General features: G+C 41.9%; 1 protein-coding gene across 1 annotated transcript in view; it reads left to right on the top strand.

Moving 5' to 3' along the window:
- LOC117489374 (potassium voltage-gated channel subfamily D member 3-like) overlaps positions 1 to 16834 on the top strand; it is a 70006-nt gene extending 53172 nt beyond the window's left edge. Inside the window, 5 exon segments of the mRNA XM_034138594.1 lie at positions 9329 to 9427; positions 12477 to 12569; positions 13448 to 13686; positions 14010 to 14154; positions 14156 to 16834. Of these exon segments, the coding sequence (XP_033994485.1) occupies positions 9329 to 9427; positions 12477 to 12569; positions 13448 to 13686; positions 14010 to 14154; positions 14156 to 14248 (669 nt within the window). The 3' untranslated portion in view covers positions 14249 to 16834.
- The last annotated feature ends 336 nt before the right edge of the window (positions 16835 to 17170 follow it).

Raw genomic sequence — 17170 nt, 5'->3', positions numbered from 1 at the left:
ATGGGCTGGAGGATAACATCACTGAACCTGTCTGAATACCATATCAGGAAGATGTTGATTTGTCTGACTCATATTCTACAAAACACTGTACTAGTATAGACATTTGAAGAACAACACTGGCCTGATTTGAAAACTAAATTAAGAATTACACGTATTCCTGGTCTTGCTCTTCAGTGACGTTTATAGATGGGGCAGTGAGTGGAAAAGACTTGATCAGCATTAGTAAACGTTGTCAGTCTGCAGATGGCAGGTGGAGTGTAGTAGGTTTTTAGGCATCTGTTTTCTGTAACAAAAAGTCTATGTATGCCAAAAGCAACAATGATAAGAGCAGAGAGAACAAGATCAAAACAGAGAAGATGCAAGCTGTAAAATCAAAACAACAAGCTTTAAGATTATAAAGAGGTCAGAGAAACTGCATCTGATGGTAATTCTCTGTCCATCACTAGCATCAACCCGTTTCACATACAACTACAATTGTACTATTAAATATTGCTTATAGCTTCCTATATGACCCCCGGAAAGTAAACTATACTTCTTTGGTGAATTGGATTGTTTTGGTGCAGGACTTGCTTTGCTGGATGGCTCTGTGTTTGTCCTTACCGTGTCTTGCCTATGCCCACTACTGTAAAAAGGTTAGCAAGTCCCAAACACATTTACTGTGCACCTTAGGCTATTTCCATCCTCTAATGCAGAGAAAAACGACATTATATCCATACAGTATGTGCGCCTTGTTTTTCCAGTGTTTAAGAACACCAAGAGGAGAAAGAAACGTATAAAAGATTTGTTTAAATGAACACTGTTCATCCTTTCTACCTCCTCATATTCTCCATGTCACCTGAGGCCTGTACTACGAAGCTGGATTTTCCTAACCTGGATATGTTTGAGTTAGCCGGTTGGCCCAATCCAAAACATACGCGCTCTCGCTAAGCTGTACTACGACGCTGGTTATCAAGTGGATCGCTCAAGCCAGCCGTGTCCTATCTAGTTAGGTGCGCGTTCACATGAAAGGGGTGGTATTTGGAGCATTCGACCAATCTCAAACATGGACAAGCGTACTGACAGCGCAGCGTCATACTTCCTGAATGAAAAGTGAACTTTAATATTAGTCAAATATGAAGAAGTTAAACTTTAAACATCCATGACTTAAACACTTTATCCAGGATAAAAGCCACATAGCTGCACCTGCAAGGTGAATACAGCTGGTAAAAGAAAAAGTGTTTGAATGCGTACATTAACAGGTTTATGACATCACTGCCCCGTCCAAGACACGAGTGGATCTGACTTTAATTACATTTGACTCGAGTCGAGTGTTAATGTGTTGCTTAAAATAATACTTCTGCATACAGTATGTGACACTGTGAGTGTTGCACGGCCAGATACGGCTCAAGAAGCTGACTCAGATAAGGAAATATGATACATTATGATGTGATGATATGAATGATGGGACACATCGACGTCTGCACTCACAGTGCCGCGGACTGTACTTAATGTTACTCTGATCCGGTTACTTATGTTGTGGCAGATATTTAAGTAAGCTTTCTTAACGCTAATGTTATAATAGTCAGATTTCTCTAAAGATGGGAGGGGATATTCTATTAATGTTCACGTTCACACAGTCAGTTGATTTTTGCCGGTCGTCTTTCCTGCAATGGCAGTTTTTCTGTATTTCCTCTATCCTGTAATATGACTTGATAGCTTTAAACTCCGCACACGGAGCTCTGATTGGTCAGCAGGCAGTGCTTTCACTCAGTTGATCTCTTAGCCTGCAACCTAACCTCCTCCCGAGGAGGTTAGCCGCTCAGCATAAGTTACCATGGAGATCTAGCCCGCTAAAAAGAGAACCAGCGTCGTAGGACCGAAAAGCCCGAGTTTTCCCTGAAGTCAGCCGGCTAAGCGAAAATCCGGCTTCGTAGTACAGGCGTCTGGCCTTACCTTCCTCTCTAGATCTAATTCGTCTTCATTCTTCTCTAACAACAGGCGACTCCAGGCTCCCATTACAATTATGCAGTCATCTGGGGATTTGCAGGTCTTCTCATGTACCCATTGTAGCCTCACAGTCAGAAAATAGAAAGGTGTGTGTGTGTGTGTGTGTGTGTGTGTGTGTGTGTGTGTGTGTGTGTGTGTGTGTGTGTGTGTGTGTGTGTGTGTGTGTGTGTGTGTGTGTGTGTGTGTGTGTGTGTGTGTGTGTGTGTGTGTGTGTGTGTGTGTGTGTGTGTGTGTGTGTGTGTGTGTGTGTGTGTGTGTGTGTGTGTGTGTGTGTGTGTGTGTGTGTGTGTGTGTGTGTGTGTGTGTGTGTGTGTGTGTGTGTGTGTGTGTGTGTGTGTGTGTGTGTGTCAGCGTAGAGTGCAGTGTCTCCTCTTCATGTTCAGTCACCAACAGATGGCATAGCTAGCAGGAGAAACAACCCCTGATACCAATGTGCCTAATTGGTATTTTTACTCATCTATCTTACCTGTGAAGAGATTACATAACAGCTTTTAGCATAAAGTCGTAAAGACCTGATCAGAGTTGATACAGGTCTAGAACAGAAAGACGTAGTAAATTACCAGCCAGCTAAAGTTTAACTTAAAGATGCTTTTGGTTGCAAAATGGAAAATGTGTGAGCCAGAATCATTGAAGACTCTAATAATAAAAAAACTAAAGTATGGTTATTTTTCACTACTCTTAACTGGTTTTGACCGTTCCTCAATTTTTATTGAAACGCAATATAAAAGCACTGTAATATTTCTATTGAAAAATGACCCTCTTCCGTGGGAACTATTGGGCGACAGGCTGGGAGCCACAGGAAGGGGAGAAGAGGCATTAAGTTATGAGAGGGACAACATAATCCATCATTGCGTTTTTATGAGGTTATTTTGTTTAAAGAAAAAAACAAGACTTGACTTGATGATGACGGAGTTGACTTGGGCAGTGGTCTAATAGTAAAGACAAATTGGTTCTATCTCTTTCCCTTTAGTTTGATGATTTTAAAGACTCCGAAATAATCTGATTGCATAGGGATGTTATTGCGGAGCGACATGTCCTTTTCTTTTGTAAGGGGTAGTCCAGTGGGTGGATCTATGCCAAAAAAGATGAGAAAGGAATATTTTATTAAGACATTTGTATTTGACCAGTTTGTCATCATTGCTGCCACCTAGATACAAAAAAAGACTGCTGACAGCAGGCCAGGTATTAGATTTGTGATTTAAAACCTGTGTCTCAAGACTTCACCAACCCTTGGTTGCCCGGACTTCTAATAGATTCATGATTTCATCAGCTCAGAGTCACAATTCCTCAGAAATATGAAGTTTCATTGGCCCTTTGCAGAAGTTGAAATACTCATCACCACACCAGTAGGATCAGAGTTAGTTATTTTTTCCTCTTTTTTTTTTTTTTCTTTCTTTCCATGTGTCAAGTTTAGCTTTTGATCAAACAGAAATGCAGGCAGCACTCGAAAGCACTCTCTTTCAAATTCATTCGCAATTTGGCGGAAGCTTTGTAGAAGGAAGCAGCCAACGGTATTTTCCCCCCTCTTCCTCTCCATTTCACACACTGAGCACGTACACAATCATTACTATTATATCGCAGTTCCATAGCCTTCCTCTCACCTTCATGTGTATCTGCGGTCTGACAGACAATTTCTAAGACATCCAACTAATTCCATTACTTTTCATTCGCATCTTGGAAATAGATATTGCTCTGCCTGTCTCCTGTTTCTGAAATGCATTTATCGAGGAGAGAGAGCAGGACAAGGTTAAAGAAATCTCTCCCCGTACATGTCAAAGCACTTGAGGCAGAGTTGTCCTAATATCCTCTTCATTTTTAGAAATTCCCAATATGATTTCTCTCTCATTTCTCTGTTCAGTTATCACATCTCTCTTTTGGAGGAGTTATCACTTTTGCTACACCTCATTGCAGACAAAGAGGAGGTGGCAAACAGGCTTTGAAAGTGAATGCAGTTTTATATTCAGCAGTCAGATCCAGCGTTGTAAACTTCTCAGTGTCTTATGGGCAGACCTAAACGATCCTTAAAGGTGGGGTAGGTAATTTTGGAGAAACTAGCTCGAGTGTGCTAGAATTTGAAAATACACAGCCGGAAAAAATCTGCCACTTCCTTATAGAGCCCCTCCTCCAACACACACGAACGCGCACATGACCAATGAGGGCACGAGATAAGTTTGTGCACAGATGGAAGGCTGACAGGCAGGTAGGCCATGCAGTTATTTTAGCCGGGCCGGCTAAAATGATTGGTCGTGCTTTTTACAGTACTACGGCTTCCACTGATGAATTTTTTTTATGGATTTTTTGTCAAAGCACTTAAGATATTCATTGCTATCGGGATGTTAAGAGCATTCCATGGAATATAACAAAAAGTGTATCTCGAGCTGGTTTCTCAAACTTACCTACCCCACCTTTAAAGTGGACCTATCATGCTATATTTGAATAATATATTGTAGGGCCATACCTATATAAAACATGTCTGTGAAGTTTTTTTTTCAAAATACCAAACAGATCATGCATTTTAGCCATGCCTCATTTCGCTCTATTTGCTCTTTTCCAGCCCTGTTTTTGCAAGGGCTGATTCTGTGAGAAGTCTTCTTCGCTGCTTTTGTGGCAGACTACAACGCCACTTACAGGCCTGGCATATGTACTACAGCGTCTCCAGTGCTTTCGAGCGGCAATGGCCGTGGCCCAACCCCCCATTCCCCTGATAGGTGGAGAGTTGCCAATATAGGCGGAGCTCCCCGTTTCTGACGTCAGAACAATTTCAAATCTGTATCAGCTCCGTTGCAGCCCCGTTTTTAGAGATTTGGGTATGGAGGAAAAGAGAGAGGGTTGTGTTTTCTGACACTTGGTGAGTTCCCTGGAACACCGGGGACACATATTCATGTATAAAAGACGTACAAAAGTGCATTTTGCATGATAGGTCCCCTTTAAGTTGTGTTTAATAATAATAATAATAATAATGGGTTCCATTTATAAAGCACTTCATATTCGAATTCAAATCCCGAAGTGCTACAGGCAGTGAGCAGGAACAGTATAAATAGACATGACACAACACGGTAGAATTCATAAAAAGCAATAAAAAAAAAAAAAAAAAAAAAATAAAGATAAAAGGATGGTAAAAGGGTCTAGGCAAAGGCTCTTTTGAAAAGATGGGTTTTGAGGCCTTTTTTAAAAGCCTCCACGCTCTGTGGTGCTCTCATGTGGTCGGGGAGAGCGTTCCACAGACTGGGGGCAGCCGAGCAGAAGGCCCGGTCTCCCATGGTACGGAGCTTAGTCCTGGGGGGTTTGAGCAGGTAGGAGTTGCTGGAGCGGGTGGTCCGCAAGGAGGTATGGGTGGTGAGGAGTTCCTTGAGGTAGGGAGGGGCAGTTCCATGGACACACTGGTGGGTGAGGACGGAGATCTTGAATTCTATCCTCAGTTGTACGGGTAGCCAGTGTAGTGCTTTAAGGATGGGGTGATGTGGTCATATTTGCGCACCCTCATCAGGATCCTAGCAGCGCTGTTCTGTATGTACTGGAGCTTCTGGATGCTTTTGTTAGGGATCCCGATGAGGAGTGCATTGCAGTAGTCCAGCCTGGAGGAGACAAAGGCGTGGACCAGCTTTTCGGCGTCGGACAGAGTGAGTGTGGGGCGGAGTTTGGCGATGTTCCTGAGGTGATAGAAGGAGTTCTTGCACAGCTGTTTAATGTGGGCCTCAAAGGTGAGATAGGAGTCAATTTTAACACCCAGGTTGGTGACTATTGAGGAGAGGGTAATGTCCTGGCCGGAGAAGGTGATGGTGGATGACTGAACCTGGTGTGGGGTGCCAACTATAATGGCTTCGGTCTTGGAGCTGTTGAGTTTCAGGAAGTTTTGCTTCATCCACGCCTGTATCTCCTCCAGGCAGGCAGTGAGTGTGGGTGAAGGCAGGGCTGCAGAGGAGGTAGGGTTGATCCTGAGGTACAGTTGGGTATCATCAGCGTAACAGTGGAATGATACTCCATGTCGGCTGATGATAGAGCCAAGGGGGGAGCATGTAGAGTGTGAAGAGGGTGGGGCCGAGAACTGATCCTTGAGGGACACCACAGGTGACGTTGTGGGTACCCGACTCTGCCTCGCCCAAGGAGACGTACTCTGTTCTCCCGGTGAGGTAAGATCTGAACCAGTCAAGGGGAGAGTCAGAGAGTCCGATGGTGGAGTGCAGACGATGGAGGAGGATGCCGTGATCGGTGTCGAAAGCTGCAGTGAGATCGAGGAGGATGAGGAGAGAGGGAGAGCCAGCATCAGCCGTCATCAGCAGGTCGTTGGTGACCCTGACCAGGGCAGTTTCTGTGCTGTGGCCTGAGCGGAAACCAGACTGGAACTTCTCAAAGAGGCTGTTGGAGTTTAGGTGGTCCTGGAGCTGAGCAGCAACTAGGTTTTCCAGCACCTTCGACAGAAAAGGAAGGTTGGAAATGGGTCTGTAGTTGGCCAGGACTCCCGGGTCAAGGGAGGGTTTTTTGAGACGAGGTTTGATGACAGCGGTTTTTAGGGCAGAGGGGACATGGCCAGCCTGGAGAGAGAGGTTTGCGATCTTAGTGATCATGGGGCTCATGGTACAGATGTAAGATTTCACAATAGCTGACGGAAGGGGGTCCAGGACACAGGTGGAGGGCTTCATCCTCCTAACGATGCCCTCAACCTCTCGCTGAGAGACGTCCGTGAAACAGCGAAGAGGCTGGGTTGTCCCAGGCTGTGGGTCAGCAGTTGGAACTGGAGGTGTAGAGGGGCTAGAGAGGAGGGAGCGGATGGTGTCAACTTTGTTGGTGAAGAAGGCGGCGAAGTTGCTACACTGCTTCTCAGTGGAGTCGGAGTGTAAAGGACTTTGGGGTTTGAGGAGGTGGTTAATGGTGGAGAAGAGTTGCTTGGAGTTTCCAGAACTGTTGTTGATGAGGGAGGAGTAGTACTGGGACCGTGCATCTCTGAGGGACTGTGCGTAGGCCTTCTGGTGTTCACGATAGGCTAACTGGTGAACAGTGAGTCCTGAGGCCTTGAGCCGCCGCTCAAGGACACGCCCAGCTGTCTTCATTCTCCGCAGCTCGCCGGTGTACCAAGGGGCTGAGCGCGAGAAGGTGACCATCCTGGTTTTGAGGGGGGCGTGCAGATCAAGGAGACGGTTAAGTGAGTGGTTGTAATAAGCAACTGACTCATTTACTGATGAGAAGGTGGCGGATGAGAGATGCTGGAGATCCAGGGTCATGGTGTCCGGGTTGATGTTCCTCAGGTTCCTGAAGCGGATTTGGCGTTTGGGCATGCTGAGTGGGGACTGGAAAAAGAGCTCCATAGAGATGGTCTTGTGGTCAGACACCCCCAGGTCATACACCAGCAGATTGCTGATGGGGGCGGAGTTTGTGATGACCAGGTCGAGCGTGTGGCCCTTGGCGTGTGTGGGGACATTAACATGCTGTGTCAGATTGAGGCAGTCCAGAAGTAGCAGAAACTCAGTGGCAAAGTGGCAGGAGGGGGAGTCGACGTGAATATTAAGATCTCCAAGTATGTCAGTCGTTGACAGCAACTTTCTGCCTCGTGTTAGCATTCCCGTTTTTTAAATTGTTATTTTTTTCTAGTGGTTTATGGTTCATCTTCATTCTCTTCTTTGAAAGGATAAATCTGAAATGTTTTAGAATATTGTCCTGCACAAAGAATTTCAGCTTCAAAGAGGCATTACTCATCGTTTATTTGCATCCTCATAAGCTTTAACAAAGTGGTTGTTAGTCTCACTGGGATCAACATTCAGTTTTGATCAAAATAAACAACTATTTAGAATCGCAACGTAATGAGAAAAGACGGAACAAAAAGATTTTAGCATCAGAAAATATGAGGATGAAAACAAAACAAAAACTAATTATGATCAGAGCTTATTACATCTGTGTGAAATTCATCAGTGAGTTTGTGATGAAAAATCTACTTTTGATCCTTTCTACTGTATACTGAAACTTGCCAAAAAAAAAGCTAGAGGACACCCTCTGCTCATTAGGGGTATAAATAAGGATTACATTCATTATCAAATAATCGTTATTTAATATCCATATTCTTTTTGTAATTGACAATCAATTTTCGTTATCTCGAAAATGATCCCTTGGTCTTAATGGTCATCCCTGACAAAGTATAGGTTGACAAAAATATCTTAAAATGTCTTATTGTCTACAACCCACAATTACAAATTCAGAGATACATTTAGTTTCCTAAAACATATGAGAAGTTAAAACAGGAAATGGCCCCGTTGGAGACATTGGAACTAGAAACTGTAAGTAGTATATTTGACTTTTGCTATAAGGAATACGTTAAACCAATTATTAAAATAGTTCCCATTAAATCCAGTCCATAAACTCTTAGCCATGTACCTGAGTGTATACGGTATTAGTGATTAGTATCGACAAGCAGGTCAGCACCGTAGTCAAATCCCTCTTTTTTTAAATAAGACTATTGGCCAAGACCAAGTCGTATTTATCTTTTAAAGACCTAGAAAGGGTTATTAATGCCTTTGTTACCTCGAGACTGGATTACTGCAACGCTCTGTATGTGGGTATGGACCAGGCCTCAATTAAACGCCTGCAGCTAGTCCAAAACGCAGCTGCACGTCTTCTGACTGGCCACAAAAAACGTGACCACATCACCCCAATTCTGGCCTCACTACACTGGCTTCCAATTCGGTTCCGAATTGATTTTAAACTCCTTTTATTTGTTTTTAAAGCACTAAATGGGCTGGCTCCGGCTTATTTAGCAGAACTCCTCCAGCGCTACACCCCAGCCAGAGCTTTAAGGTCTGCTGACCAGCTGCTGCTGGTAGTGCCCAAGACTAGGCTCAAAACCTGAGGTCACCGAGCCTTCGCAGCTGCTGGCCCCAGGCTCTGGAACACTCTGCCCCTCCATGTGAGGTCGGCCTAGGGGTTTTTAAATCCTCACTAAAAACACACTTCTTCTCTCTGGCCTTCTAGTCAGAGCGGAGCATGACACCTGACTATTCCCTGTGTTTTTGTTTTTTATATTTCTGTTGTAAATTATTGTCTTTTATTGTGATTGTAGTAATTTGTTTTTATTACATGTGCAGCACTTTGGCTCGACCAAAAATCGCTTTTAAATGTGCTTTATAAATAAAACTTGATTTGATATCGTTTTGTTCTCCTATACATTTTCATTAAAAAAAGAATGTAAATTTGTGGGGGTAAGCTCTACAGCAGTAGCTGAGAAATTACTACAGAGCTTGAGTAATGAGTTTGCATTTTCTCATCATTAAATACTGCATAAGTCATGTTCAGTGCCCCCCCGCCCACCCTGTCTGATGCTGTGCCCTCTTCCTCTTCCTCTTCTTCCCACGCCCAGAAAGCCAGACTGGCCAGGATAAGAATATCCAAGTCCAGCGCCAGCGCCTTCCTGCACAACAAATGCAACGGCCTGCTCAACGAACTGCTGGAGCTGACGGTGAGAACGACCTCCGCCCTCTGCACACCGACAAACACCGACAACCACCAGCAGTGCGACCGAGTGGGCGCCGTTATTACTCAGATGTTCAATGTGTTCATTAAAAGTGACATGAAGATGTCAGCAGATTGTAATTCAGTATGAGAGATTAATCATATTGTTCCTTGTCAAACATCCTATTACTAATAATTCCAGTTCCCTGCAACGCAAGGAAAACATTCACATCTGTAGTATACACACACATTTACACACACTGACAAACATTTACTGCTATAATTAAGCAAAGGAAGTAATTTAGAGGCAATGAAAGCAGCTGAATTTGGAGTCATTACTTTCTGGTTGTCATACAGGAGTCATGCCAATAATCGAACATTCAGGCGTTATCAGTGTCATCACACAAAATACTTGTTCTTAGTTATCTGTTAATCCTAGATTTAATTTATTCCACATCTGTAAAACTGGCAAAGTCAAACTTTGTACTTCCCTTGCTTGTTATTTAATTGCTCTTGGTGATAATTAGACGGTTAGTGCATTAAAAAAGAGGCTTCAGCTAACTTCAAAAGTGCAGCAGTGAACAATAAGGCCGCGGAGGACACTCAAACCCCACGACTCCTGTTCCTACAGAAGAGAAACAATGTTTGTGTCCTTCTTCAGAGGTACAACATGTTTCTGTCTTTCCTCCTCTCTAGACTGCAATGTTGTTATGTTATTGTCTTTTGTCATCACCATACTAAAAAACTGAAATAACCGTTTTTCGTGGCAACAAAACAAGTTTAAAGAAATGCTTATAAAGTTGAGATGATGAGGTTGAATATTTAGACATCAGAGCAACAGTACATTAACCAATCTACTTTTCTTTTTTTATACTCATCCGCTTTAAGTTTGAACCATGTTAATGCATGAGCAAATTGCCTGTGTCCTTCCTGTCCATAAGTCTTGCTACATGCTCCCCTCCGTGCAGATGGCAACTGAAATGCATTTGGATCTAATAGAGTCCAGTGTGAAGGCTCATGGGTGTTAGTGGTTAGAATTATCATATACACTCCATCTGTGAGCGCAGAGCGAGCGTATTCCTTGGCGTGTGTGATGAGACCTGCCGCATCAAATGAGGGTGTTGTCACTGCTGTCAGTCAGCGAGGGGTCCGGGGTGGGGTCGAGTGCGAGGTGACATTATGACAAAATGACTGCTTCTTTCACAACCTAGATTAGAAGTTCTGGTCTGCTAGTTTTTCCATCTCCCCTGAAGGCTTTTTAATTTTCTGACAGTCATTTATTTGTTACCCAGATCACAGGCTCATTATCGTAGAGGGTGATTTATTGATAATCCTGTCAAGTTTTATTATAAGCTTCATCAGAAAGGCCTTACAGCGTTATCCCTTTAGCTGCTGTTGTATTTCTCTTTTTACTTTAGAGTGACAGGATTTGTTCTGATATGGTAAACACCAAATCACTGCCAACATGGCGGGTTACAGGTGCTAAATGACAACAGAACCAGTCAGATAGATATATACAGTATTTACTGTATATAGGAAAGGCGAAATGGGGCTCACAATCACAGCTGTCTTATTTCCTGTGTTCTTCTGCACATGTTAGAAAAAGGGCAATGGACCGATTGCCATACAAATTGTAATAAATGTAGTTAAGACAACAAATATAAGATGAAGATAAGATGTGAAATGTTCTTTATCGCGGTTTATGTCATTAAATATTTAGGTAATGCATTTTTCTGGAATATTAATTGATAAACTGTTGAATAAAAAAGTAGAATGGGAACGTCCACTTTTGACAAAAACATCTATTTGAATGATCGATAAATACAAGATCACATTACTGAAGAAATAATAACCAAACTAATATATTCGTAAAGCAGTTCTACTTATTGATTGGTATCATTTACACTAAGAGATCTACCTCTTTATTGTCATATCATACACAACAAATGGACCATTTAAGAAAAACAGCTCTAAGCCTTGCAGATAAGACAAGTTAAACAAAAAATATAATTTTCACAACGAGGTTAATGCCGTCAAAATCACTTTCCAAATGGATTGTACCTACTGAGCTTCTTACACGAGAGTGTTGACACAGGTCTCTAACTATACGTTGTGTTTGACAGTGCCTCTGCCACAGATCCATACATTGAAACATCAGAAGACGCAGTTTCCTCACGTGCACATCACTGTATTATTCATGTGTCTGGAATTTGAATGAGAGTCCTTGGGCTGGATCGCCACCCACCCAAATCCTTTGAGTAACAATGTGTGCTGTGGGGAGGGAATTCATTTGTTTTCAGTTTTCATGTTTTTGGCAATTGTGATTGCTTTGAGACTAAGCTATATTGGAGCGGAGCTTTGAATCCGAGTCCTGTTTGGAGAAACACAACAACAACAACAAGTTCCAGAAGTTTTCTCTTTTCCTCAACGCTTCTCCACCTCCTTTTTTGTGACGCTTCGCACATCAATATCTGTTCAGCTGCCTGGAGCATCACATGTACTCAGTGGCACCTACTTAGATAATTAAGGAAGAGAGAGCTGGCAACAACACAGTTTTCTCATTTTTAAGTTCAATAAAAGGAGAAGGTATTTTGGAGCCTGCTTACACAAGGTACCAACATAAGGCAATCACAGTAATAATGGCACAAAAGATGCAACATGGGACAATTCATTATAAACAAACTATTTGACAAGGCAGAGGGATCAATTCACACGGACTGGAAATGTGGCCCACTATGTCATTAATTAACAAGTAAGTTATCTGAAAGCAAGCAGCAGGATTTGTCCGTTACCTGATAATGATAATAATGATCACAACTAATGAGAATACTAATGATTGAGATAAACAAACATAAACCAGGATCATCCAGTTTAAAATGGCACACATGGAGCAGAACTAGTCACCTATGACTTCATTACGGATGACAAAGGAGAGGCTTTAATGAGTCAAGAAGAAACACCTACAATATCATTTGTCAAAATTCATCAATTTTGTGTGTGTGTGTGTTTGTTTGTGCGTGTGTGTTTGTGTTTGTGTGTGTGTGTGGCTTACTAAGGATACAGAAGAGGATGATCAGAAGCTGAATAAGTCAACGTCTCTGTTAGAGAGCCAACACCACCACCTACTGAACTGTCTGGAGAAAACCACTGTGGGTACACTCGATCACTTCTCTGTCTCTGATCCTTGCAGCGTAAAACAACCCTCCAACTACATGAATGTGGTTGAAACTAAGTGTTAATTGTCCCTTAAGTATTGAATCATGATAATACGGTTTGCATTAGATAAGTAGTAGTTAAGTTTCAAATGTTTGCATTGAAAATTTAACTTGAGAAATAGTGTGCAAGTAAAATTAGAAAAAGTACCATATGCAGGAAAAATCTGTTATTCCTTATGGATTAATCTGAGGATTATTTAAATAAATACCCGTCACAATTATCCAGAAACCATACTGACACCTAACTAAACCCAACCCCAAGCACTTTGATACCACCGCTGGGAACCACACACTCCACCTGCAAAGATCTCATAATCATGTGTATTCCCTGTTTGTTTTTATTCATTACTGATTATTGGAGTTTTGTGGCTGTCAGGGATGAATATCGTCATGACAGTAATGTTTTTCATCTCATATTTGTCTCAACATCAGGAAGAAAAAGATTATTGACAAAAAAAACTCAAAATGTTTATATATCAGTTTGACACCTTTTCAAAGTCTGCACTCTAAAACGATGTTGATGTTGTCCGTTGACTCGTGTTTTGCAAAATATTTCAGTGTAAAAAAATTGATTTGTTAAAGGCAGTGATGCTCTATCCATTAAGCAAATATACAGAGTGAGTTTATGAATGTTCTTCTGGTTCAATTATATATATTATAATCAGTAGTAATTATCTTTCTTTGTAAAATTTGAAATGATATCACTCAAGGCAACTACATCTGTGTTGTATTGACTTTAAACTCTCTTTTCCTCTTTCTGCACCTTTCCCTTTCACGTATATTTAATCCCCCGTCCTCTCTCATCTCTCCAGGCTCATGAGTTTGTAGACGAGCAGATATACGAGCAGAACTGTTTGGACACGGCGCTGCAGAGCTACCACTCACGCAGCCCGTCTGTATCCAGCAACGACGAATCTGTGGGCACCTGCTGTGGCTGCAGGACAAAGAAAAACACTCCTCTGCCCTGCAGCCCCCCCGTCCCGACACAGCAGAGCCCCCTGCAGGAGCTCAGTGCCTTCCACATAGGCTCTGGAGGGTCCCACGCCACCAGGTAACAGACATACTGTTCAATCTGGCCAGGGACTTAAAGTGGTTCTTCCCCACTTTAAGTCCCTGAATATTTCAGCTACACACCTGTACAGTTTAAACACTGCCTCTTGCATGGTTGGGATACTAGTTATCATTGCAAACATTATAAACCATGAGCATTGTCCGTCAAAAATAAAATGATTGAGAAATGATGAGTAGGCAAGAAATAAAAGGTCAAGAAAAAGTCATAGTATGTCGCCAAAAATATTTTATTATGTTGTTTAACATACTGTACATTATAACATTGTTAATAGTTTGTCTTACTCTCTACATTAAATGTCCTAGTCGATCAAAGCTCAACCTGAAAACGAATGACAGCGTCAGGATCAACTGTAAAGGAGAACGTATCACCACAGCGATCATCAGCCTCCCGTCGCCTCCCTCTTTAAACCCCGATGCTGCCGGCCTCCGCGGGCCCCCACAGAGGAGGCCCCCCCCCGCCCCCGGGTCACCCTGCAGCTCCGAGCATCCAGACCACAGCGAGCTCAGCTGGAATCAACATCTTCAAAGTGTCCGCTCTGTAACTCTCTGACAGGGGTAACTCATCTCAGCTGGAGGAAAGAAGCGGGGAGGAGGAGGCGAAGCAGCTCATACTAACTCTAATGACGCACCACGTCCCGTCTCACAGGAGGAGAGGCTGTACTCCAGAGGAGCTTTAGAGAAGCAGATGATGTGTAGACATCACTGAGGTACAGGATTGTATATGTGAATTGAAAAAAAAGAGTCACTGCATTTCTAATAGTTTCTAACAGCAGTACATATGTTTGACAGCAGGCAGTGTGGAAAAGATTGAAAGACATTTTGCAGTTAGCTTATCTGTACATCAGCAGTTGCTGTCAACGTACCACAAATTCACAGTAACATTTTAAGTGGATATACTGTGAAACTGTAAAGATATTTCAAATGTGTTTGAAGAAAGATGCAGAAACGTTTTTAAATGTGTTTACTTGAATTTGATTGGTCCTGTTTGTGTTACGTGTTTGTCTCAAGTATTTTGAGGAAAAAAACGATTACACTTTTAGGTTGCTTTACAGCATCATTTGCAAAGTCACAGTACGATGCTGCTGATATGTGAGCTTGATGTGTCTAAAAGAGAAAAGAGATGGGGCCATTTTTTAAATGTCAATGTCTGACTTGAGTTTGAGGCTGACCTGACACTGTCTTCATACCTTAAAGGGTTTCCTTATGAGGTTAAACGTTTCAACATGATACCACACAATTACTTTCAAGGATGATGATTCAAAAGAAAAGGCCAACAATGAAAAAAACTAAAAGCATCAATGTGGTAGTCTGTCAAAAACTTGCCACTGAAGTTCAAGCACATTTTACTTGTCAGCTGCGGATGGATACATATCAAGATTACAAATGAGAGCAACAGAGTGGTCTTTATGGGAAAGCATCAGTGTCCATGTTCACTGTAATTAAACAGCATGTCATCCAGTGTAGATTTCTGACGTGTGTTTATAGAGGTTACGGTACAAAGGAATAAGCTTATATCAGGCTTCGGCCTATGGAAAATATTGAATATTTACAGCCATATCCCTTAAATGCATACGGTACATTTTTCCCAAACGAGTACATGATCCTGTTTGTATAAATGTGCTTTTAGTGGTGTGGAATAATTAAATCTGCAGCTGCTGCGCTGCCACTACCCGTTGAGTGTTGTAGGCTGAGGGGACATGAGAAAATGATAATGTGTCTATTCATCATGAGCACGAGTGGGCATTTTAGGTAATGAATGCAAAAAAGGTTGAGCACCACTCTCATTTCAAGCAGCCACTGCAGAACATTACAGGGAGGGCAACTCATGTTCAATCCATGTTTTTCAAGCTTCAAAGCCACACTAAAAGCTGTTTTTTTACAAAAAGTTACATATGCAAATATAAAAGTGTATCTGGGGCATCTGATCACTTAAAGCAGAAATGTGAATGCTCAAATTGGCTGTACCATGTTGTGTCATGAGTGTCAAGGAAGAGATGATATTTCTCTGCAGTGGGTTCAGGAGATGTAAGCTAAACTACTAGGAAGTAAATGTGCTAGTTTAAAAGAATAATCCAAATCTGAAGTCCCTTTTCTGGCTTTTCCTGCATCAAACATGCTTTACATTAAAGTCAACGTAGATTATAACACAAAGATCTGTGGATGAAATCTCAACGGCTGCAGAGAATGCATTTTAACAGATCTATCTCTGACGAATACCGATAGAGTAGAAATCCTTGGAAAAAGGGCATTAAGAGGACATTGAGCCAGGATAGTTCTCTGAAAAAATGTCCAAGGTTAATATGAAGCTTTGTGGCTATTAGCAGCTTGAACTTGATCATCTGAACGATGGCCACAAGATGGCAGCAATGATGCATTCTATAAAATAAAAAAAGATTAGGAAGTAATAAAAGATAATTGGGTCTTGTTCATGGACTAACTCCTGCTTTCATATTCTTTTTTTTCCTCCTTCGAGTTGTTTTTTGATTGACGCCCGGTGTTTGGAATAGTTTGTGACTTCCTGCAAAGTGTGCTATGGTTATCTGTGTCGACTATGTGTTTAAATGTCTTCACTGTTTTGTTAAAGTGGAAGCTACGATCAAATGAAATAGTTTTGACTGTATCTGTATACTTTGTGTTCTTTCCTATCACGTTGTCACGTTTTAAAACCCAGGTGAACGTACTTGTGCCAAAAGAGTCACTTTTCCATCCTCTGTAGGAACAACAAAGTAGTTGAACTCTTTATAATAAAACCGTGTAAAAAATGACACACCCTTTAGATACTTTTTCCTTTCACTGTTTATGCTAAAAACTATTATTTATAACTCCAAAACTTGGATCTTGGTTGACTCGTTATACATACACATTAGAGCTTTTCACAGTTTCATACAGACCGTGCTTCAACAGCAGAAAGCCTGCTCTCACACGGTGATGATGTATGATGAACATGTGTTGTGATATTAAGATGGAGTTGGTATTAAAGGGTGGGGGTCACTTTTTGAAAAGTCTTGGCATTGCTGTATGTGTTGTTTTTATCTTTTTGAGCTGAGCTTTCTGTCTGTTCCTGTCTTTACAGTACTCTGTCAGTTTATTTGTTATAACAGCTATGAAGTGATGGATGAGAAATACAATCTGCCACAACAATGGAGTGTGTCCTTTCTTCTTCCTCCCATCACCAACTTTACAACACTTAAATGGAAAAAGAACAGTCTTGTTTTAAATAACTCAACACAGTTCAAAGCTAAGTTGAGTTAACGCAGTTTAATTGATTGATGTTGTTACTTAAAGGGGACCTATCATGCAAAATGCACTTTTGTACGTCTTTTATACATGAATATGTGTCCCCGGTGTTCCAGGGAACTCACCAAGTGTCAGAAAACACAACCCTCTCTATTTTCCTCCATACCCAAATTTCTAAAAAAGGGGCTGCAACGGATCTGATAAAAACTGATCCAGATTTGAACACT

Source organism: Trematomus bernacchii, unplaced genomic scaffold (genome assembly GCF_902827165.1).
Source record: "Trematomus bernacchii unplaced genomic scaffold, fTreBer1.1, whole genome shotgun sequence".
Lineage (NCBI taxonomy): Eukaryota > Metazoa > Chordata > Actinopteri > Perciformes > Nototheniidae > Trematomus > Trematomus bernacchii.
The sequence above is the reverse complement of the archived record's forward strand: the minus strand, read 5'-3'. Positions and strand labels throughout refer to the sequence as shown.